General features: G+C 40.7%; 1 protein-coding gene across 4 annotated transcripts in view; it reads right to left on the bottom strand.

Moving 5' to 3' along the window:
• Positions 1-25,582, bottom strand: part of STAU2 (staufen double-stranded RNA binding protein 2) — a 175,353-nt gene that overhangs the window by 123,375 nt on the left and 26,396 nt on the right. For all 4 annotated transcript variants that reach the window (XM_082308942.1, XM_082308944.1, XM_082308945.1 and 1 more), the window contains exon 5: positions 24,378-24,513. In XM_082308942.1, the coding sequence (XP_082165068.1) occupies positions 24,378-24,513 (136 nt within the window). The remainder of the gene's footprint in view (positions 1-24,377; positions 24,514-25,582) is intronic.

Here is a 25,582-nt window from a genome sequence, read left to right as displayed (position 1 = left end):
CCATGTCCTTTGTCATCAAGTCCCCTGCCCCACTCAACAGTGGGTCCCTAGTCTTCCCCTTGCTGCTGTAGAAGCCCACCTTGTTGCCCTTCACATCCCTTTCCAGATTCAACTCCAGATGGACTTCAGTCTTCCTAACCGCATACCTGCACACTTGTACAGTGTCTCTGTATTTATCCCAGGTCACCTCACCTGGGTCACAAACCCTGCTTGAGTTTAGTCAGAAGTTCCTTGTTCATCCGTGCAGGCTTCCTGCTGCCTTTGCTTGGCTACCTGCACATCAGGATGGACGGTTAAACTGTTCTTGAGCTTGGAGGAGGTGAGCCTTGACAAGCTCTCCTGGTTTCCTCCTCTGTTCAGGACCGTAGCCCCTGGGATTCTTCCAAGCACGTCTCTGAAGAGACCCAAGTCTGATATCCTGAAGTCCAGTTTGTATTTTGTGATATTTGCCTTGTTCTCTCAAGATCACGTCACTACCTCATGGCCACTGCGCTGATCCCAACCTTCACATCCCTGACCAGTTCTTCTTTGTTTGAAAATGTGAGCTCCGCCAGGAGTGCCCCTCCTCACTGATTCCTCAATTGCCTGTGTCACAAAGTTGTCATTGATGCACTCCAGAAACCTCCTGGATTCCTTGTGCCCTGCTGTGATGTCCCTCCAACACATACTGGAGTGGTTAAAGTCCCCCATGGGGACCAGGGCCTGTGGGCATGAACCTTCTTCCAGTTACCTGAAAAAGAAAAGGCCTCATCTACTTCTTCTTTATCATTCAGTCTGTAGGAGACACCCACTGCAATATTGCCCACATTGGTATGCCCTCTAGTCCTGACCCATAAACATTCAGCTGTTTCATCACTCATCCCCAGACAGAGCTCCATGCATTCCCACCGCTCTCTCACATAAAGGACAACACTCTGTCCTTGCCATCCTGGCCTATCCTTCCTAAAGACCCTGTATGCATCGATTGCAGCACTCCATTTGTGTGAGCTATACCACTGTGCCCCTGTGATTCCAGTGAGGTTGTATCCCTGCAGCAGCTGCACACAGATCTCTCATTCCTCCTGTTCATTCTTCATGCTAAGCGTGTTAATGTACTGGCACTTCAGAACCCAAGTGTACTGATTTCCCAGAAAGGGTGTAAGGATTTCCTCCATCATGCTGTCCTGTGGGCTTTTCCTTACTTGTGTGCATACACTTGGGGTGGGACCCCTTCAGCCTTGTTTTGTTGGTTTTAGGGTCTCTCCTGTCAACATCGCTCTTAAGTCTTTGTTTACTAAATTGGCCCATCACTTCCTCACTTGATTATAGGTCAACTCCACTCTCCATCATTTTAAAGCTCTCATGACCAGATTGGCCAATCTGTTGATAAAGATGCTTGCCCTACTTGGTCAGGTGGATCCTGTCTCTTTCAAGCATTGATCCTCAAGGAGCATGCCACAGTTGTAAAAATAAAATCTCTGTAGTCATGCTTGTTATGCTCCACGTGTCCCCCTGCAGTATCATTGGCGCCCACAATGAAGAGCAGCAGTAGGTAGCAGTCTGAGGAACAGATGACCCTTGGCAGTCTCTCCACAATGTCCCAATCCAAGCCCTCGGTGAGAAGCAAACCTCCCTGCACAGCAGGTCAGGTTCACAGATGGTGGTCTCCATCCCCTGCAGTAGGAAGTCGCCCAATATTATTAGTTGCTGCTTCCTTCTGGTGCTGCTGCAGGACTTGGGCTTGGCTGGATTGGGTGCTTCAAGAGCTCCCAGGCCCTCATCTGATGCCATGGCACTGAACCTGTAGTTGCAGATCTGCAGGTGGAGCAGAAACCTTCCTCCTGGTGCCAAAAGTTACAAGCTTCCAGCCTTTGCCATCACAGGACTCCCTATTTCCCAGCCCAACAAGCGCTGATTCTTCCTGATCCTCCTTTGGTATGGTTGGGGGTTCGGGCTCCTGTACCTGCAGGGTCTCAGAGAAGATCAAATTGATCTCTTACTCATCAGCTCTAGTGATGTCACCACAGTTTGCTGACATCTTCCTGCATCTCCTTTACTTGGTAATACAGATCCTCTGACAGTGCACACCTCCTGCAGACAAGACCACTGTCTCCCCATCCCAGCTTCCAGCAGTTCTCCAGACCTTCAGCTGCAGGGAGCTGGAACTAGATCTGACTCGAGGTCTCTGATGTACCTGATGTGCTAGGAACTGCACCATGTGGTGCATTACCACCACTCCTGAGAACACACACACTCTCCTCAGCAGAGTTTCTGTCTCCCTTCTGCATGAATTGCTGTGCAAACCATTGCATCTGCCAGCTGTCTCTGGGAGCAGTGCTCTAGGCCCTGCACCGGGCTTCTCCCTAGTACCTGCGGAAAGGGAGCTTGACTCTCTCTAATCAGGAGACAGCTGAAAGAAAAGCCCAATGCAGCTTTTGATCAGGAGTAGCTGACAGAGCTTGTTGGCAGCTGCTAGAGCTTGCTAGAAGCCACAGCCTCCTGTAGCTGTCCTTTCCCTGCAGCAACAGGCACCCTCAAGTTCCTCAAAGACTTCCCAGGAATCTTCCACCCAGAAGTTGTTCTCGGAAGATCTGGTACTAGAGCCTGGAAACCACTGCATCTGTTGGCTGCCTCTGTTAACTGCAGCTTAGCACAGGATAAGCTCTGTCATGCAAAAGCAGTGGGCACCTTGATAGCGCATCCCACCTCATTACTTCACAATCCTCTTTAAATAACAAGAAACGTGGTAGTGGTGTTAGCAGCTACCTAGATTTAGGGAAAATACAACATCCGTCAGAAGTTCCTGTTTCTTGTTGAGTTACTAGCCCTACCTTTCTCCCCATTACATGCAAAGGACGAAAGCACGTGAACCTTAATCCACTTTATAAACTCAGATCCTACAACTGGCCCTCTCTTTTCCCTCACCCCTCCCCACCTTTTCTTTTAAAGAGTGTTTAGGGAGCTATTTATGTGATAATATGGAAAAATGATATTCAGCCTGTGGCTCTAGAGCCTCATGCAGCTCTTTGGCATTGGCAGAATGATTAGGCTTTTACATGGTTTTGATTAAACTTTTCTTGCTCTGCTTGGCCTCAAGCAGAGTTAACAGAGCACTGATATTACAAACATTGCCAGGAAAGTACAAAGGAGCACCTGAAATCCTCAGAAAATGGACTAAATCTGTGAGGAAACTGGCTTCTCTACAACATGGAACATGTCAAATAGAAACAAACCATCCTCCTTTTTTCAGTGGTGAGGACAGACTGTATTAACAAAAGCCTTAAAACTAATCATAATATTACAATCTGAAAGTACAGTGCAATGATTAAACCGAGTTTTAATATGGAATGATTCTGCATCCTGAAGATGCACACTCATGTAAGGAACAACCCCATGCAAAGATAAGATATCACATCTGCCACTGATCATTAACAAACCTTCCCGATATATTACATTTGAGTCACTAAAAAGGACTGAAAACATTAATAATCTTGGGAATATTTATATAGAATTTGCTGATTATTATGCAATAACATACCAGCACAATATTTTCCATCACATGAATACCTAAACATCAGTCCTACACTCCCTAGCCCTCTGTTGCTCTGTTCAGCTACAGAACTCAAACAATCAGGATTTCCAATAGCAAAGCTTCACATACAGACTCGTTAGGTTTCTGAAAGTTTTAAGGCCACCTACATTTAAAGAATATGCATCTCCCTGCATTCTACATGGTGGCTACAAAGGTTAGGATTTTCCTTTGGAGAAAATACTTATGTATAAAAGATTCCCAGGTGATACTGGCACACTTCTCAGAACATAAGCTGACAGACACAGCCAAATGACAGAAGATTACAAGACTAGAAGACAACAAAAGGACATGTGAAATGACACATTCAATTGGAAGAAAAAAAAAACCATGATAAAGGATAATACTTTAGCAACTTGTTTTAATAGGTTATATGTGACTGGTTAGTTTTCATCTGGCTCTTTTGGACATTTGAGATTCTTAAGAAGATCCCTCAAATAAGAGATCTGGAAAGCAGGTTCTCTTTATTCCCTCTAAGTTTCATAGCATCAGAAATCTACTTTTTAGCTAATGCCATTGGTATCACTTTAGAATAGTCAACCTGAAAAAGGATATTTGCTCTATGACTGTGACCTTGAATGCCAAGTTTCAGCAATGAGCAAATATTTACAACTAGTTATAAACCCCTAAAAATAGGGGTTCATAACAGAAATGCTGACAGACCTTAACTAAGTTGGTGTGAGCGGGCGCCACTATAATTAAATAAATCACCAAGGTCTGTTGACAATTAGAAAACTCATTTTGGTTTGCCACAGAGACAAACAAAAATTCTGTTCATTATAATTTTACTGCAATATGATGTCATAACATGTAAGCATACTGAAACAATCTGCTGTTTTTCTAGCCAAAATATTAATTGCATACTAAGGAGCCCTTGGGGCCTCTTCCTTTTTGGCCATCAAATCCACACACACAAAGACAAATAAAGCATTAGTACATACATTATGTGCTCAAACTGCATTTCCTGCATTTCTCTGGATTCCTCAATGGCATAAACGTTTCTGATAAATACTGTTACTTTATTCTTAGAAAGGGGGAAAAAACAAGTGCAAGCTGCAACTCAAGGAAACCAGGAAGTTTGTTTAGATTTAGCCTCCTTTTCACTCTTAAAAACTCCAGTGAGGTTTTTTCTAAATTCTAATGGCCAATGTATTCTTCACTTATGTAAAAAAGAACAAATAAACCTAATTACTTCCCCACTACACAAGTGTTATAGGAAGTATTACCCTATTCCCATTTCATATTGCAAAGTGAAGAGGAACAGGGACCATTTTGGCCAAGATGAGGGCCACTAAAATACGAGATACAACATGGTACGGGAAAGTCATTCTTCAGATGCCAGCTCCATGCTGAAAGGGTCATTCTCTGCACTTTTTCCCTCTGGCTCCTTTTCCATACCAACTCAATCAGCCTGGCAGCCCTGCTGACACTGCTTAACCAGGCAAATGCTGTGTACTTTGTGAGGAAAGGATAGAGAGCCACAGGCTGTGCAGGGGAGTAGGAAACAGCGTTCGCTGTGAACAATTTTTTCTCCGTAACATTTGAAATTTCTCTAGGGGAGCAAGTTGCTTAGTGCAGCTGTTCCCTGGCCATGCCCTGTTTTTCTAAGCCGTCCATTAGCCACGTGCATTTCTTACAGATGTGAGTTCTATGTTTTGAAGAAGGAAACATGCAGTACAGCCACGTTTGTCTTCATACAGTCCACCTTCTGGTTCTTTCAGCAGGTCCACAACAACACCTGAGAACAAAGAGGCTCTCTTTTCCAAGTACTCCTTTGGAGAACTACAGTCCATTATCCCTGAATCAGTCTGGCTGTCCTCTTCTAGATTACCTCCACATCCTCCAAAAACATTCTTAATTTGAAGCAAGTAGGACAAGGCACTATGTATCACTTTAACCAAACACATCCCTTATTAGATGGAAAGTTACTTTTCTGAAATTTCTATTCAGCTGATTTATTTATATAGCCTATTACTGTTCTCCCTTTTCCTAATGTTGACCTCCCCTCAGCTACATAGATAAGATTTAAAAAACCAAATAAGCATGTATACTTGCCCTAGATTATCTTTCATTCGAAAGATGGTTTTAAACTATAATCCGAATCTTTAAGACTTTAAAATTCATGTAATTAATTCTGGATGATTCAATATTCTTTCTATATATAATATTTGTTGTGATAAGTTTATGAAACCAATTTTGACCTAGTTGTAGAAACCTGCTCCACAACAGAATGTTTAATTGACTGTGTAAGAATTGTAAAGAATAATCATGTGATGGAAACATATTAACAGAAAGAGATTCAAAAGGAACTGTTAATTTTCTTAAAAATAATGAGAAAACCTAATAAAAATGTTTCCCATTTTAAGACATAGAAACCCCAAACCTTCTCTATTTCAAACGTAAGAATGTAAGCAAAGCCTGCATTAAACAGTCAAGATCCACGAGTTGCAGGCAACTGCATAGTGTACTCCTCTTTATCTGTTAAGGTCTATTAGAAAACCAATTAGATTACTTGCTTCCAGTTCTGCTGGGAGGATGATCTAGAAGCTGAGTTGATACTTAGCAATCTCCTAATGTTCAGCTTAGCTATACTTTTACATTTTGTTTTGTGTCAGTACTATCCTTTAGTTTATATAGCTCATTTACTTTTTTGCTATGTTTACCCTCCACGTCGAGCTTTCCCATTCCCTCTCAGCCTTTGTTTTGCAAGGGAACAAGTCAAGGTATTTTAGAAGTCTTCTGTATAAAAGGCTACCCACTATCCTGATAATCCTTCACAGCCCTTCCCTATACTTGCTCCTGTTCTTAAATATAAGAGTCAAGAATGGTAGACAATATACCATATGAAAGGCTAACGGTGTTCTGTATAACAGCAATATTTATATATCTTTGCCAGAAATATCTTGCTCAACACATCTTAAAAATCACATTTGCCTCTCCTCTGGTTCAATCACAGCAGTTTATCTTAGTTTACTCTGCAAATAATTAATAATACTAGATTACAATCCTGTTCTGTGATGTCCAACTGAATAACACTCAGGTGACAATAGAGTTAGTACTACTAGTGCCTGTGGTCTTAATCTTACATTTTATACTGGGAAGTCTAGTCTCATCCCAGTTCTAATGTGTCAGTCCTCATGATCATCCAACTCTTCCTGCATATCTTGATCTTCCCGTGTAGCGATGATGCCTTCTACATCCCATAAACATCTTCCTACTTTTTGTGCAAACACCTTTAACAAAAATAGTTAGAAAGGTGGATTCTAGAACCGGAAGAACTACACTTAATAATCTTCCTCCAAGTTTAACTTTTAATATGGCTGATTATTTTTCTTCTCCTTTCCCACCTTGCATTTCTTATACAAATCCCCATCTCCTTCACTTTAATGAAAAGTATCCTTATCTAACGCTATAAAATGCTTAACTGAAACCCACAAACATAAGATCTACTTTACTCTCTTTAGCTAAAAAATGAGTTAACACGTAACATACAAGGTTAACACATTAGTCAGACACAATCTACCTTTAGTATACAGTAACTTTGTGTTGAGTTTTATCCTTTTTTACTTCCATGTCTTTATTTATACTTTCTTTTAAACTTTGTGCTGAGTCTGTGAATATTTCATGAAGTTAATGATGATTCCCTTTTCTTTTTTTTTTTCTTCTTCTTCTTCTTTTCCTGGGCTAGAGACTATGCCGTTCCTTCAAGCAGCATGACTAACTTAATCAAAAAAATTGACTCATGTTTTCACAATCACAGTATCGAAACATTCCTGAGTAAAAAACAAAAGGGAGGGGGATTCAGTTTAACATAACATTATCTAATGTGGAATCTTCCCAGGAGAATTTGCGATGACAAGATGATAATATTGCCATATCACTGTATCTCTGAATTACAAGTTGCTCAATACAGACATTTGACTGAAATAAATATTTCAATATTTACTCTGCACATTCCACTACTTTGTTTACCATTTGCAGTAAATATGCACATTGACAAGTAAAAAACAGTTGCTCATCAAAAGTAATTAGAAGAAACCAACAGAAAGCTACAGACTTTATAAGTTAAATACTTCAACAGTCACAGATTAAGCTAACAAGTAATACGGCAAACATACTGAGCAGCTATGTAGCACTAGTTATAGAGAGATGCTTCCATGCACAGTAAGTTCAGATCTCTGCTTCCACTTTTATTGCTCTCTAGAAGAATCACTTTTCAATGTGCCAGAAGGGTCTCAAAACCAGCCCAAATACCGTTCTTTAAAACAAAGAAAAACTAGTTCAAGACATATGAGAGGAAAAAAAGAAAAAGGCTAAGAAGAAGTAAAAGGAAAAAACCTATGGAAAAAAAGGATCATGAGATGAACCTTCCAAAGTACTGTACACTGGAGACTGAAGTAGAAAAAACACGTGAAAAATAACAATCAAAATAAGAAGAGAGCACAGAACAAAATGCTATGTGCTTCTGAAGAAGTATTTTTATCTATCAACCGAATAACTAAGTAATGAAAATGGTCAACACAACTTCCAAGTTATTCTTGACAGCAAAAACAGCATAAATAATGTAAGAACATAACAAGAATACTGCCTCCAGAGTTTACAACATTGGAAAATGTCAAGTGAACAATGCTGAAATGGAGATGGGGGCTGGGGGGAGGAAAAGATAAATACAGAGAAAAAGAAAATGTTCTTTTCCGTGACATAAAAACAAGTACAATAAGAATAAAAGAGAAAACATAATGAAGCTGTGATGTACACTGTATACTTAGAGGTTAAAGCAGATATCCAGAAGACAAACATCTCAAACTCTTATCTACTTCAGCTCATAAAATTTCCCATGAACTGTATTACTCACTAATCTTTACAAGCATGCAGAGTGGTTACTGAGAATGCTGTCCAAATACCCATTACAGTAAAAGAACATAAACAATGTTGCATATCTGACTACAATATAATTTTCTTTCTACATAAGAAACTCATTTCAAAAAAAATCATGTCACTTGCCAGCCTAGAGACTAAGCAAATGAGAAAATGAAGTACCTCTCTCATTTAATTTTATCATATATTTATACCGGTAATATAATGCTAATAAAAATGTTACTAACAATATCATCTCAGGCCTAGGACTTCATAGGAATTAATTAACCTAAAAGTCCACACAGGAAGAAGGCCCAAGAAAGCTCACAGAGTGATTCTCACCATCGAAATCAACTTAAATTGAAATAACTAGTGTATATTTGGGCTACAATCTGTTCCCACTTGGAGGAATGTAATCATACAGACATTAAATTGCATTATCCTGAGTAAAAAATTTAACCTATCATTTTAAACATAGCAATTAAAGGATTGAAAGGAAGAACAAACTGAAAAACCACACTTAATTCTGGCTTAACAAGTCTCCTCTGAGCAGCTGAGTGCAGTTAACTGAGGATGCACACTCTCCTACCTCGCTAGTTATCATCTCTGCATCCTCTGAAAATGTACTATCATGGCCAGCTACAGCTTCTGTCCAGAAATCTTCCCACCTGTGCCATCAGACTTGCAAAGAAATGAAATGTGAGATAGAGAGACCTTGGTCAATTGGAAAGGGAGGGAATTTGTGTTGCCCTGCACTGATCCTACCAGCATGCTGAAAACAACGTGGATGGCCTATGAAGAAAGCTTTATCTACACCTGGGAGGGGAAGGGAAGAGGTCTGTTAATCAATCACAGTGAAGTCTGGAAGAGGCAAAAAGGTAGGAAAACAAAGAGATGAGTGGTGGAAGTCTTTCAGTTCTTTTCTACTTAAAAGCATAAAAAGAGCAGTATTTCCTAGGGAAGCTTATTCATGAATAGCTGACATAATACTCTTTCAATTCTCAAACTTTAATGGGCATAATGAATTTATACCAACGACTGACAAGTAAATATAAAGTCATTGGTGATAAAAATGTATAAGTGATGCAATGAGCGTGCAGTAGTAGCCATCACCTACACACAGTGACTTGCCTCAGTTGGTCCACCGAATGCAATTTAGTACTGAATATTAATACGGAAAAAAAGTTAGATCATGTTTGGTCAATATACTAAAACATAAGGTTGCAGACTTGCTAAAAGGTAGGAAACATAGGAAATGTTTATAAAATGGTGTGGAATTGTATTCTAGAAAGCAGGGACTCCAAAAAAGACTTGGAGGACAGAGATACCAAGGACTGCTGATCATATGTGTATCCAAAATGGTTATTATGACCTTTGACTTAGTAAACAAGGTCAGTATAGAGATCACCTTAACTGAACTAAGGCCCAGCTGCTGATGGTCACCTCCTGAAGAATTCAATTTCTGTTTTGCTGACACTAATGCCAGACTTGAATCTAAATCAGTAAGGTGGTTAGACTCCACTTTCTCCTCTTTTGTTATGGAAAAGAGTTTCAAAGCTGACAGAGTTGTTTGTTTGGGTTTTTTTCCAGAGATGATTTCCCTTTTGATCACAACACTGGGGGATTCAGCCCTATTTCAGTGAAACAAATCATCCAAACAAATCATGTTGCCAAAGTACCTGATGCTATGAGTGCAGCTATCCTTTCTGTGACAATAACCAATTTAAACTGGCATTTTTCTTTAAAAAGTTCCTAAAAAGACAAGCGGATCTTCCGAAGATCCTGGTAATTAGTATTTCAGAAGAGATGTTAACTGTACTTTCTTTCACAGAACACAAGCAACCACCAAAATCACTACTGTAGACAAGACATGAAGATAAATTACAACACAGTGGTTGCTGGCAATAAGTTCTGCATTCAGACTCCAAATATTCTATCATAAAATCATCTTGAAAACCTTTCTTGAGAAGATTTAATACTTCCTTAACCTGTGGCAGAACCTTCAGTTCAAAAGGGACAAAGACCTTGGACTAGGAGAGAGTACAATTCCAGTCAGACCTTACTGAGTTATAATCTGTCAAAAATTAGACTCTAACCTTCTTTTTGCTTGCTTCCCTCAGGAAAATTATGACAGCCTCTAAAACTAACATTTGAGCTGTAACAACAGTTCACCTGTGTCATTACCAAAAAAGCAAGCAGACAACATATTTACTGGTAACCAACGTTCAGGTTCTGGACACAGCAGAAAGGCCATAACATGAAGGGAGACCAACTAGCCTTGGTTCCATTGAACCCAGTATCTCACAGGTATCTCAACTGAAATAACCACAGTTCAGCAGAAGTACAGGAAAAAGATAAGGGTGAATAAAAAGCCAACTGTGGAAAAAAGGAACACACCCAAAATGTTCCTGCTCCTGGAACAGCGTTCTGAATCAGTGCTTATTGTTATACAGACCAACAACATTACTCTTCTGTCTGTATTCTGAAAGTAAAGCTGCCTTAAAACAATCAGGTCTAGAGGAAGGGACGGGGGACACCCAGCGAGTTGCAAAGCCAGCAGGATGAAGAGATTCACAAGGTGTTGGGGCAATGTCGACAGACAGACATTAGGCAACCAAAGATGACGAAGATGTGTATTTCACCTCTTTATGCTTTTCAGCCTAAGTGAGAACAAGAACAGTCATGGCTGAAACTTGGAGATGCAGATCTGGGGCCAAATGTACCTTCTCTAGAGCAGAGAAAGATCTGAGGAAGTTGAAAACCCAAAGAAAAGAATCTACCAAAACCTTGTCCCATATATGGAAGCTTCAGGAGAAATACCAAAATGTGAGCCAAGGACCACAAAAGGACAGGGCAGTCCTCTTACCAGACAGAGTAGGAAAGCAAGTGGTTTGAGGACCTCACTATTATCCTGAATGAAAATGAAGAAAAATATTAATTAAGACAAGAATAGGGCACTGGGATTCAGGAGCTCCTCTGTAAATAGGGCCAAGAGGTCATTGACAAAACTACTTAATCTTGAGTGAAGACAGTTTAGAAGAACGCAATGGTGCAAAATGTCATGTCTTGCGTACCACATTTTAGCCATGAAGAGTGATGAAGCACCTAAAGTTCTACAGCTAAGGCTAAAAAGATTTCAGTGATACCAGGTAAGTGCATAGATTTGGAGAACAAAGAGACACTGTACTGGGAATACTACCCACAAAGTTTGCTCCATATTCTGTCAGCTTGATTTTTAGTCTACATAACATTAACAGCTGACAATGTAATATTGTAAATATACTTGAGAGTATATATTTTATTGATCCCTGACAGGTTAAACGCACCCATTAAGGCAGTGGATGGTAGCAATAGGATGCATTTGCCAGAAGGATTACATGCACGCTCTGCCAGGACACGTCACATAACACCATTTTGTGAGCACTGTGGAACTTCACCATAACAGGGTGAGTGGACTGCAGAAAAATCGCTTTCGAACAGAATTTAATGGAGTCTGTAGATTCCACAGCAGGATCTGGGCTCTCTGATCCCAGATACTCCATGTATTTTTGTGATTTAAAACACTGTAGAAATTAAACATTAGCTGTCAAAAATTTCATTGCAGGAATAAATATCCTCTGTCGTTTTAGGAATTTTTGTATTTTTTTAAGCCAACCATACTAATCACTATTGTCTAAGCTGATAGCTACTGGCAATGGCAAAGCTCATCACCTGCAAGCTCCCTTGCCACTGTTCTTTAGGGAAAACTATCTTAAGACAAACAGATGTTTCTGCTGTTTTAAACCAACAGGAAATGGACTGACTTTCTCCCTTTTCCTTTCCTAGAAACAAATACTAGCAAAGAAAAATCCTAGCACAGCTGTACTCAACACTTTCCTTATAACAATATGTCTGTGTGGGAGGCAGGCAATGAGTGGGAACAAACAGGCCAGGGGAAGTGAAATGTAGCATGCAGAAGATGAACACAAAGAATTCATTTAAAAGTCTGTGAGTGGATTATTACCCCGTAATGTTGATACACTAGCAGGGTAACAACAGTGTGATGTACAAGACTTTGCTTTAAGATATGATCTGAATCTCATCTCAACTGGTAATGTACAAAACTGAATCAGTTATCAGCTGGCAATCTCAATGCCTTCCAAGTGAACAGATGTTCAAATCATCAGAAAGCTTCATTAGTATGAACAGACTGCAGGTTTGGTGGCCGAGTTGCAGCCTTATCTTTAAGGAACTGTCTTTAGGTTAAGCCTGAGAATGAAATAATATAGTGAAATGCAGAATTCTTGCTGTCTTTGTGTGGACAAACCATACACTTCAATTTTCACTGCTGACAAACTGGCACCTTTTACTCACACTAGATTTACATAAAAAAGGGAAAATGACATTGAAGTTATTCCATTACAGCCTCAATCATTATAGGAGAAGAAAACTTGAAGAAAACGATGAGAGAACACATTGTAGCAAACCTGGTTTTAATTGTTTTATGCTGGAATTACGACATTTTAAAGTCATGAAAAGCTTCAGAATAGAGAAAGGCAACTTTTGAAAGAGTGCTTCTGCTGTGACATTCTTGCACCAAAACACAAATTCATGCTGCCATCTAATGGTCTAAATAAGTCATTTCCAGCTGAACAATTAAATTGCTAATCTGAACAACCACTTGCATTACTCTTAGGACTATTTTTTCTTTCCCTAAATTTTAACTCTCTGAAACCTGTATCTGTTGTTCAGAATGAAATTACAGTGTTTTTAAGGAAATATGACCTATTCTAACCAAACTCTTAATTTCTATTTCCAAGTAGTTTTTAAAGTTTCTCCCGAAAGAGTGTTTGTCCATTAGTCCAGAAGGTTGGGAGGAGGGCCAGGAATGCAGAAAAGAGTTTTTGCAAAGTCAGTCAGTAAACATCTTTATCATCACACCTCTTAATCCATAACATCCAAATTTGAAGGACAAAACTTTGCAACGCTGACTGGAAATGCAGCCAAAACATCTCCAACTCCTTCTGGCCTTTTTAGGAGACGAGTGTTGTACCTGATGGCTGTAGTCTGAAGCCAACAACTCTAGCAAGGTAAAAATCCCAGTGCCACTCCACACTTCTGACCACAGGGTTTATTCTCCTGTGGCTAACTCAGCTTAATGCAACAGGCTTCAGAACTGAGGGTCCACTTCATCTGGGGAGCCAGGGCACTGGTGTCCACAGCCTAACAGCTCTTTGCAGCAAAATACTACTTTGTTCACTCAAAAGCATTTCAGTTATTTGCATGCCTGCCTCTCCTTAGAACTGTTATTACCCAGATATGTCCCTAAAGCATTTGTTCTTCTGATACTTTTCTAGAATCATAGAATCGTTAAGGTTGGAAAAGACCCTTAAGATCATCGAGTCCAACCATTAACCAATCACTGCCAAGTCCACCACTAAACCATGTCCTCAAGCACCACGTCTACCCATCTTTGAAACACCTCCAGGGATGGAGACTCAACCACTTCCCTGGGCAGCCTGTTCCAATGCCTGACTGCTCTTTCTGTGAAGAAGTTTTTCCTAATATCCAACCTAAACCTCCCCTGGCACAACTTGAGGCCATTTCCCCTCATCCTATCACTTGTTACTAGGGAGAAGAGACCGACCCCCACCTCGCTACAACCTCCTTTCAGGTAGTTGTAGAGAGCAATAGGGTCTCCCCTCAGCCTCCTCTTCTCCAGGCTAAACAACCCCAGCTCCCTCAGCAGCTCCTCAGAAGACTTGTGCTCTAGACCCTTCACCAACTTCCTTGCCCTTCTCTGGACACGCTCTAGTACCTCGAAGTCCTTCTTGTAGTGAGGGGCCCAAAACTGAACACAGTATTCGAGGTGCCGCCTCACCAGAGCCGAGTACAGGGGCACTATCACCTCCCTGGTCCTGCTGGCCACACTATTCCTGATACAGGCCAGGATGCCATTGGCCCTCTTGGCCACCTGAGCACACTGCTGGCTCATGTACAGGCAGCTGTCAACCAACACCCCCGGGTCCTTTTCCGCCAGGCAGCTCTGCAGCCACTCCTCCCCAAGCCTGTAGCATTGCATGGGGATGTTGTGACCAAAGCGCAGGACCTGGCACTGAGCCTTGTTGAATCTCATGCAGTTGGCCCTGGCCCATCGATCCAGCCTGTCCAGGTCCCTCTGTAGGGCCTTCCTACCCTCCAGCAGGTCAACACTTCCACCCAACTTGGTGTCATCTGCAAACTTACTGAGGGTGCACTCGATCCCCTCATCCAGATCATCAATGAAGATATTGAACAGGACTGGCCCCAACACTGAGCCCTGGGGAACACCACTTGTGACCGGCCGCCAACTGAATTTGACTCCATTCACCACCACTCTCTGGGCTTGGCCATCCAGCCAGTTTTTAACCCAGCGCAGAGCGCACCCATCCAAGCTGCAAGCAGCCAGTTTCTCCAGGAGAATGCTGTGGGAGACAGTGTCAAAGGCTTTACTAAAGTCCAAGTAGACAACATCCACAGCCTTCCCCTCATCCACTAAGCGGGTCACCTTGTCATACAAGGAGACCAGGTTAGTGAAGCAGGACCTCCCTTTCATCAACACAAGCTGGCTGAGCCTGATTCCCCCGTTGTCCTGCACGTGCCGTGTGATGGCATTCAAGATGATTTGTTCCATGACCTTCCCTGGCACCGAGGTCAGGCTGACAGGCCTGTACTTCCCCGGATCCTCCTTCCGACCCTCCTTGTAGATGGGTGTCACATTTGCTAACCTCCAGTCACCTGGGACCTCCCCGGTTGACCAGGGCTGTTCATAAATGATGGAAAGTGGCTTGGCAAGCTCCTCTGCCAGCTCTCTCAGTATCCTTGGGTGGATCCCGTCTGGCCCCATGGACTTGTGAGCATCTAGGTGGAGGAGCAGGTTTGTGACTGCCACCTCTTCAACAACTGGAGCTTCATTCTGCATCCTATCTCCATCTCCCAGCTGAGGGGCCTGAAAACCCCAAGGATGACCAGTCTGACTATTAAAGACTGAGGCAAAGAAGGCATTAAGTACCTCAGCCTTCTCCTCATCCTTTGTGGCAATGTTGCCCTCTGCATCCAACAAAGGAAGGAGATTCTCCCTGGCCCTCCTTTTGTCACTGATATATTTGTAAAAACATTTTTTGTTATCTTTAACTGTGGTGGCCAGTTTATGTTCCAGCTGGGCCTTTGCCTTTCTAATCTTCTCCCTGCATAACCTCACAACATCCTTGTAGTCCTCCTGAGTCACCTGCCCCTTCTTCCAAAGGTGGTAAGCTCTCCTTTTTTTTCCTGAGTTCCAGCCAAAGCTCTCTGTTCAGCCAGGCCGGTCTTCTCCCCCGCCTGCTCGACTTACGGCACATGGGGACGGCCTGCTCCTGTGCCTTTGAGACTTCCTTCTTGAATAACATCCAGCCTCCTGGACTCCTTTGCCCTTCAGGACTGCCTTCCAAGGGACTCCGTTAACCAGACTCCTAAACAATCCAAAGTCCGCCCTTCTAAAGTTCAGGGTAGCGGTTTTGCTGACCCCCTTCCCTACCTCTCCAAGAACTGAAAACTACCATTTCATGGTCACTGAGCCCAAGACAGCCTCCGACCATCACATCACCCACCAGGCCTTCTCTGTTCATAAACAACAGCTTTCTCTCCCTGTTCTCTCTGGGGAGAGATTTTTATCTTTTTCCAATCCTTCCACTTCAATAGTCAGCTAACTCCCACTATAGCACTCATAAAATTATTACAAATCAACATTCTTAAGATTATTTCTCGGAGTAGGGTTCAGCTCTAGGTTCAGATGCCTAAATTCAGGTATTTAGTTAATGTGTAGAAACTAAGTTGCTGTTACAGTGAAGTTCTGGAGAGATTCATACGAAATGTGGACATCCTAGTTTATGGCATGACAAACAGCATTCTAGACTAGTGACTGCTCTGACTAGACCTTCCACTGGTTATAATGGGAGACCGTGTTTCTAGTGCACAGGCAGAGACTATTTGAGAGGCATCTGAGCTTGGATCTGAATCCCACCAGCACTCTAAAGAACAGCATCTAGCTGCCTGAACACAAGCACACAGTACCATTTGAGATACAGTCATGTACCTAAGACATCTGCATGATGTCACACAGCACTGATCCATGAAAAGCACAAGTTTCCCATGAATAGCTGGAGTCCCGCTGGATTATATGAAATGGTATGATGACTGAACCCCGCTTTTAGGGATTCCTTCAATTGCCTAAACTTAGCTATGCAGGGCCATTCGAAATGCTCTAGAGTATCTTGCCTGGCCTTCAGCTGCCACTCTAGTAAAGGTCTCCTCTAGGTCTTCTGCCAAATCCACCATGTGGATATCTCAAAGACCCTACAATGTCTCAAGCGCACTAGAGGCCTATGTTTAGGCAACTTAGTGTCCTCACATCGGCCACAATACATATGCTTGGGAAAAAAAATCTGCTTTCTACACAGCTGTACATAAAATCCTCCTCTGTTGCAGAAAGCCTCAACAGAAAGTCTCAGTAACTGGAATTCAGCAACAGATAATATGCTAACCACGTGCCTGGAGTCATGAAAAGACTCCATGGAGTAATCTGCACTTTACCTTTTCCAGGCTACTGGCTGATCTAATCAGTACTAGATCAACGTCTTTCAGTTCCAACAGCCCTTTACATTATGCACTGGACTATTCGTGCCTCAAATGGATGAGGCCCTCCCTGCAGAGAGAGGTCTCCTGCTAGAAGGTAAACAGGGTGCTCAGGCAGTGCAGGACTTCTAAATGCCAGGATTATTTCAGACTTCGTTCTCTTTCTGTAAATTAGATAACTGGGTTGTATAACTGCAGGTGTACTTCTGGAGATAGTCTCAACAGATTTTACATTGTCTCCTGCAGTGCAACCCACTCACTTCAAAATTTGGCTTCTATAGCTGTTCTGGCTAGATTTTCCTTTTTTGTCCCCATAGGACTACGTAACTTTTGTGAAACAAATGAAGTTGGGTGAGGATCTAGATTGCATTGCTAAGCACTCATGTCAAGTAACATTAGCCTCATATCTGTTCCCTGTGATGCACATGTTTAATCTTTAACTCAGCATTCATAGAAGAAACAAACTTTTCATTTTATTCCATTCTTTCACCATACAATCTTTTATTAATCTGATCTGACAATTTTAGTAATTTATCCAATAATCACAACAGTCTATTCTCTTTTCAATCATTAGATTGGAGAACATGTTAATCCGCTATGAAGCTAGCGGTTGCAGATGTAGTTGGCCAAAGACCGGTCCTCAAACTTCCTTTTACTATACCTCATTTTTAAAGTGCTGATTCAGTATTTAGGGCACCGGTCCATGGGGCCAATATACATAATTTCAGGAACAACTAAGCCTAAGCAAATAGTCCCATTCAGCAACTCAGTACCCAGCAGAGGAGCTACCTTCCCGGTAGGTAGGAACTACCTGCCCACGTAGGGTGATGCCCTGTGCTTTGTGGTCAGGCAGCTTGGCTCGCTCCAGAAGAGGCAAAAATATGCTGCTTCTCTATTTCTCTTAGTTTGGTCTTGCAAACAGCACTGTAAAGAAGCATTCACTAACATCAAAGAAATATGTGCTCAGAATGACTGGGCTGTGAAGAAAAAGAAAAGGGGGAATGGTCTGTCCACTCTTCCCCATGCACTAAGGAGAAAGGTGATAAGTCTTCTCCTTAGTCTGTAATACAGAATACATATGCAGGAAGAAGCAACCATATGGAAAATTAACATGAAGGCTCAGTACAGCAGAAGCTGTCAAAGTGCACAGAAACTGTAGTTTATCCCAGGGATGCTACCACTTTGCGTGACATGCTTATAGAACTATCGCACCATCCAAATTCCTCAAAACCAAGCAAGAAACTGCTCTAATTACTTTGTTTCCATTCTTTAGCTTGTCATTTTTTTTTATTTTCTTTGTTCCTATACTTCACAAGTGTTTTTGATTTTGAAAGCTTTTTTTTTTTTTTTTTTAAATAAAGGTGTTTCAAGCTCTCTAGATTGTGGTGAGACACATTTTAAGGAATTTTATATAATAAGCAAATAACTTCTGAATTCTTCCAAAAAACAAGGGTTGAGTTTTGTGTTCTCTTTAACACTACTTCCATACTAAAACATCAAAAGCTGCTGTTCAGTTTCTAGTAGTTTTATTTCTTGGCTGAAAACATTTAGTTTAGGTAAGTCTGTAAGATATCGTGTCTGTTTTGTCACTTACAGACATTCTATAATCAAAAATACTGCAGGACAATTAAACTTCAGGAATTACTCTCTTCAATTCTAATTGAAGAAAAAATAACTTATAATAAAACAAACCAGCATTCTATGGTGACAAGGCAAGCTGGGTGACCCTGTAGTCAGAACCGATATCTTGTTTCATTGTTTAATTGCTCTAATTTTAATACCTATGGTTTTAATTTTTTTTTACATAGTTTAAGCCAACTGCATACTCAGGGACGCGAGGGAGTACGGGTTCTAGCATTGGCTACAGATACGAGTAGTATGCATATGTTTCATCCTCAGCTCTGCCAATATTTCTCAAACCTGACCCGCCGTTTCAAGGCTTGGCCTCTTCTGAGTAGCGTGCCAGTTCTACTGAATGGTGCCAAATGGTGTGCTGACAAACGCGCAACCTAAATCAGCTAGTGTACAGTCCCTGAAAGCACCAGCACCTCCTTTCCCAGAGTCAGTTTGCAAGGCTCTTAGATAAAAGAAGGCATACAAAATGCAACATTCACCATTTTTAGGTTCTCTGTAATGTATATTGTTTGAACTGAAAGGTCCTCACGTGCCTTTGTTGCAAAATCGCTCAATACTCCAACTTGTGAGGCATTAAACAGGTAGTATACAACTGATAAATTTTGAGTGCCAAAACAGTTTTTTTCCTTTATTACAATTTCTGTTAGTAATATAGAAACCTTTGTTAAATAAAAAGTTGCCTAACATGGCTGAATTCAGGGTTGACAGCTTTTTTAAAAGCTCTGCCTTATCAAAGGGCATCAAGCTTCCTAGTATCAAACTTGCATGGATTTTACTTGAATAAAGAAAATCCAGAAAGGACTCCCAAGCTGTCTCATCAGAATGAGATGAAAAAAGTTTGAAGTTCTTATCTCTGTTGTGAAATGAACTGCAGTACACAGATACCCAACCTTCCAGAGCCCTAAGCTGATAACTTCACATGATTCAGCTCAGCATCACGCAGACTTTATCAGCTCAGGTCGAGATGCAGTGTAATGGCAATGACCCAATGCTGTTAACAATCTAGCGAGTATTGCAATCACTAGCTTGACTGAAGAGCCAGGTTAATACATCCATACCTCATCTACTCCCAAGCTGGACTGTATTTTATCTACTTAACTACCCCTAAGAGGGGAGCAGATTTGCCCCGCATTTCCTAACTTAGCACAGGAAGAGGCTAAGTTAGGAATTAGAGCTTACCCCGGTGTTAGACACTGCCTTAAATGCCTTACCCTCTGCTTTGCTAAGAGTTTTGCATTTGCAGTTCTGTAGCCTGCCTTCCACTTGCAGCTCTGTAACCCTTCACCTAAGTCACCTGGCCAGTGTTTTCCAGTTTCTCTAGCTGTGTTTTTCCCTTGCTGTTCTCCCCGTGCTGTTATTCTCAAGGCCCTTCACCTGCTAATACCAATACGTTGACAGTGTTGTATCTATAGTGTACCATAGCCCTTCTCTCCTCTGCCCTTTTCCTATCCCTTGGCAGTAGCTTTTGGTATACATTACAGAGCCCAATAACATGCATGCACAAAGCTCAATAAGCAGCCAGCATTCAACACCTGCCCTGATGCAGCACTATCAGCATCATAAGCTAGAACAAGCAGCAGGGAGCTTGAGCAGGTCCTGATGAAAACCACAGAATTACTACGGGAAAGTCTTATGGGGAACCCTTGCTGCATGGGAAAGGACACCCAGAGGAAGATGCTCATCTGGGCGACCCCACCACTTCCCTTCCAAGCTGGCCACTAGGAAAACTTTCCCCTTCCTCTTTTTTTCCTCTCACTTATCCTCTTTCCTTTTTTCCATGAAAGTAACTTTCACCTTCAGTATCAATTTAAGCCATCAGCCACAGACCTTGCAAATGGATCTCTGCATCTTGCACGTAAACCTGTTTCACCATGCTCTGTGCTACTGACTGCCCATATAAATATGCCATGCTGCATGCGAGAGTGTAGTTCTTCACATGCTTAAATCAACCTGAGCTGCCCTTAACTTCCAAACACACATTCCTGCTCCCTCTCCGGTGAGGGCACAAGCTCCTGTGTGACTAGGTGAGGAGGTGTTTAAGGACAGTTTTAAGTCTAGGAGTAACTTCTCCCTTTCTCTCCCCTGCCAAACTGATTCACTTCCGAGCAGCTCAACTCCCAGTGCTGGAGCCAGGAAACTCACAGGGACACAAAGTCTGGGGGCAAAGGAAGGAGGAGGAATCACTGCCACCTCAGCATAAATCATCTTAGCCTGACATGGAAGCTAGCCCTCAACTTTGCATACAAATAGCAGCTCTTAGACCACATTTCCATGAGTTACTGAAAAGGATCTTTTGTGCCACTTGAAACACTAGACTTAACTGGTTTAAAGATATGCCCTGGGATGAACCTGATACTTTATTTTTTCTTCAAGTCACTCATCTTGCCAAAATCAAAGTTCCCTAACACAATCTCCTAATATTAATCTGTATCTTAACCTATTTGAAAAGTACATTTTTTTAAACAGAGATCAGTAAAGGGAATTTAGTCACAGTATAAAAGACAAAAACAGCTTCCAACTTACTTAGCATATTTTGTATGTTTTAATAACAGATAATAATCTACAGTCAAAAAGTCATTAAAATGAAAAATACTGATTACAGCATATTACCTACATTATTTTTCATATCTTATTTTTAAAGAGTCTATATGGTCTGCATTTACTTGGAACTCCAACAACTCTTCTATTCTACTACCCAACTGCTAAAAATGAGCAAACGAATGCTAAATACAGCATGGCAGTAGGAGGTAATAAATGTAACTTAACATACCATGGGAACACAATACAGTACCACAGCATGTGCTTCATATTTGAGACTTTGCTCGCTGTTGTAACAGATCCAGAATCTGTCTCCAGACTTGCCCCGGTGAGGGTGGGTAGGAGGTGCGCGGCGATCCCAACAGGCAGGGCGCAGCACATCGAGGAGCCAGCAACCCACGCTGTAGCCAGCCCGAGTTGGCGCGGTGCTGCAGGGCCACTGGCCAGCGTGGCTCACAGGATGGGGCTGTGCTGCACAAATCCCTTGCCGCAGGACAGACTCGCTGCAAGAGAGGGGCCCGGGGGCGGCTCCCCCTTGGTACCACCTGTGTGGCCTTGCCTTTATCTAACAGCACAGCAAGAAGTTCTCATGTCAACATCATTCCTGTTTTGACTACAGCAATGACAGAGTTGTTTCCTTGACAGAAAATCCTGTAAGAGCGTGAATGACTGAGAAGGGGAGGATCTCTGCTGCGGCCGAGGTCTGCGTGGCATGCTGCACGTGGGTCGCCATCCTGTTCGATGCTACACTGCTTGGGGCTCCCAGAATCTAAAGGTGTGGAAGATTACCTGCGCTATTCTCGTCTTATACCGTCAGCTCTAATAAATAGCATTTTAAATGATACCTTACAGAGTCTAAGTGCCTTTCTTACTGGGATCATAACGGACCAGCACCTCCCAATGCAAAACAGGGTGATGACCAATTATTTCCAACACAGGAGTAGTCCCAAAACAGTACTATATGGCATCATTGTGCTGTTTGCTCTTTACTTTGGTATTTGTGTGTGAGCTGGTATATGAACTGGGAGTATATGTTTATGCAGATAGACAGGCACATCTAGTTATTTACTACTTAGTTTTAGTTATTTATCAGTTGACTAGCCACAGTATTATTAGCCACCCTGTGTGGGCAGCTGCACTCAAATAAGCACAGTGAAGCAGGCAAGCAGAGATTCTGGCCTTCTGTCCCACCCTGCCTGTTTGTTCTGTGATCAGAAAAACCAAATGCCCTTGGCTACCTAATGCGCCCAGAGAAATAAAGCTCATGTACCATTTTAACCTAACATGGGAACACGGTTCCCATGAAAGAGTTCCCAAAGAAGCAAACTTAAAGATTGCACTAGACATACCAATCATTTTCTATGAAAATAAATAAAACCTTAAAAGTTAGCAACTGGTAAGTGTTTCAGGGTTCTGCTTCCACAAATATACTTCAGTAACTAAGATTCCAGAATTCCCCATTTTATGTTTTTTACTAGCTTGCATTTTTTTCAGCCTAGCCTTTCTATCTGTTAGTCAAACTAATCTCATTGTAAAAGCAATTTAAATAAATGTAGGATTTCTAAATATTAACAAAACTCATTTCAGGCACCATAGTTAGCTTTTTAAACCATGACATATGTAAGCAGAGACTCAGGTCAGCAGTGACTAGAAATACAACACAAGTAATACAGTAAGCAGGCACTGTTCTGTAGAGTAATAAAAGAGTTTTCTTCCAGGTTATTTTTGTTTGTTTGTCTTTTATAGTTCTAGGTATTGTTTCTATTAAAAAAAAAAAATCAGAATGAAATGTTAAAACCCTAAATTTATCATAATTTAAAAATTTGGGAAAAAGTAAAATAAGATTAAGTCAATGAAATATTTTCCTCAGACAATTCTGAAATGCTGCATTTTCATTTCAAACTCCTTAATTTTTAAACATTGCTGTAAATTCGATTTCTAATAAGAGAGTAATTTTGAACAAAAACACTTCTTCAGAGTTCATAACTTCGTTCTTTTTGATAATTATGAGATGCATAAAAATTAATAGGAAATCCATTAAGCAAACCTTTATAAGAAAGGCAACATTTTTCACTGATAAAACATGCCATTAGAAATTCCTGACCTGTTTTGGTTTTGTCTTATTTTACAGATTACACTTGGCATCACTTTTGGAGCTCCAAAAGACCTGATCTAACATAGTTCCTCTGTGGAAAAATAAGGAAAAATGGGAAGAAAACCTATCTCAGAGAAAGAAGTTCTGGGGATTGCAAATTAATACATATATTACCTTAAGTTTCTCTCAGACTGTTGCATTAGATACAAATTACATTTAATTCAGGGTGAGCCAGGACAATTTTTCCTATCTGTACTAAAACTGTACAAATACCAAAGATGAAGATGTTTCAAAAATTTAGAACATATTGAAGAATAAAATATTTGTATGGTCAGTTAAGAAAACTGCTCCACCCACTTAAATTTTTAAATTTTTTAATCTTTAAGAATTTGATAGTTTAAAAACAAAATTTTGAATACCTTCTTCTCAACGATTACTCCAACTTACTACAGAAAGGACAGCATTGATGGAGGGCTCTGAATATAGGTTTCTAAACTGTGAAATAAGGGATTTTTCTTAACCAAACACTTAACCAAACACAAACCAATCCTTTTCTTAACCAAGGATTAAGGAACTGAGATAGCTGACCAGGCCAAATGATTAAAAAAATAGAAACCTGAGAATGGTTTCAGGCCAGTTTTCAAAATGCAGCCCTCCTAGTTTTATATCCAATTTCTAAGAAAAGAGTGCTTCATTTTTAATGAGACAGATTCTAATCACATGACACAAAATAACAGCAAAGAAAAGCAAAACCTCTCTCTGAAGTTAATGCTCTGCCTCCTCATTGCCATGGCTGTAGACTGTAACTCCAGTATGCATATTAAAAAAATAGAAACAGTTGGGTTACATGTCTTTATTCCTTTTGACATGCCTAGGGCACCTGCCTTCTTTTAGAAGGAGATTATGAATGTTTCTAAATAAGGCTGCACAGACTTTCCTTCGTAAAAATCTGAGTTTTATTTTACTCTGAAATGACCTATGACGTTCATAAAGATTTAGAACACATTGATAAGCAAAGGATAAAAACCATCAAATAATAGAAAAAGTACAAACCTCTGATTGTACATGCCCCGGAAATTATAATTTGCTCTGTAATTGGGAATTGGCTTTGGATCTAACGGCCTGTAGATGGCAGGCTCTCCTCTTTTCATAGCCAGACCATTCAGTTCCACTGTTGGAGTTATACTGCCTGCAAAAAACAAAGAATAAATGTCAGGCACTTAAATCACAAATACTGCAAAACACACAAGCAGGACTAAGATAAGCAGCAAAGAAAGATCTGCATGATATTTTTTTTGCTCTTAAATTAAAAAAGAAGCAACTACAGTGACATTTCAGTTTCTCTAAAAGACGGTAATACAGATGCCAACTTAACCACAAGCAATGAAAAGAACATTTAAACATTTATCTCAGTGCATTCTCTATGCAGTTACAACAGATTAATCTTCACATATGAATGAGAAAGTCAGTGCTATAATCAAGCTGGTTATTCATCTTTCCAAAGTGCTCTAGAATACATTATGACATTTTCTGAAACTACAAAGATAAAAGAATAATGCCTCTTCCCGCTGAATGCCATTAAATAAAACCACAAATAGAGAAAAGAGGATTGAAATAAGCAAGCAGTAATAAGCATTACTGCAGTCATTTGGTAATCTTACAAGTTAGAAAAAATGTTTTATTTGCAAGACTTGAAAACTTCAGACTACGGCTAAAAACTAACGATCTAACAAACTGAAAATGCAACTACTGGAAATCAATGTCACTACAGCCATCTACTGGTGACAGAATACAAAACCAGAAAGCAGCCAGCACTTGCCCACCTGCATGGTCTCCTAAATACCAAATAAAAAGCTACACTGTGACTTCTTTTTTTTTTTTTTTTTTTTAAATAAAATGTTCTGCTACAGTATTCCCCACTTGTGCTGTTTCAAGAAAATCCTAAATGACCTAAATGTAAATTCATTCCAATCATTCCAATAAAAATGAGTTACTATTTTCTCAAAATATTTTCTTAAGAGGTTCAAATGAATCTAACCTTAAAACAGCTACGATGAATTTGCCAGTCTGTCATTGAGGCTTTATATGCCAAATGATGACAATTTTTATGCAATACTTATTCAAAAACTTCAATCAACAACAATTTTGATATTTTCCAGAGCAAGAAATGACTAGGAATTCAACTATATAATAAAAATGCAAAATGTCATTTTGATGAGAAGATACCTGTGCATATACAATTCACCCTTCTTAGGGAA

Source organism: Platalea leucorodia (assembly GCF_965183815.1).
Source record: "Platalea leucorodia genome assembly, chromosome: 1".
NCBI lineage: Eukaryota > Metazoa > Chordata > Aves > Pelecaniformes > Threskiornithidae > Platalea > Platalea leucorodia.
The sequence above is the reverse complement of the archived record's forward strand: the minus strand, read 5'-3'. Positions and strand labels throughout refer to the sequence as shown.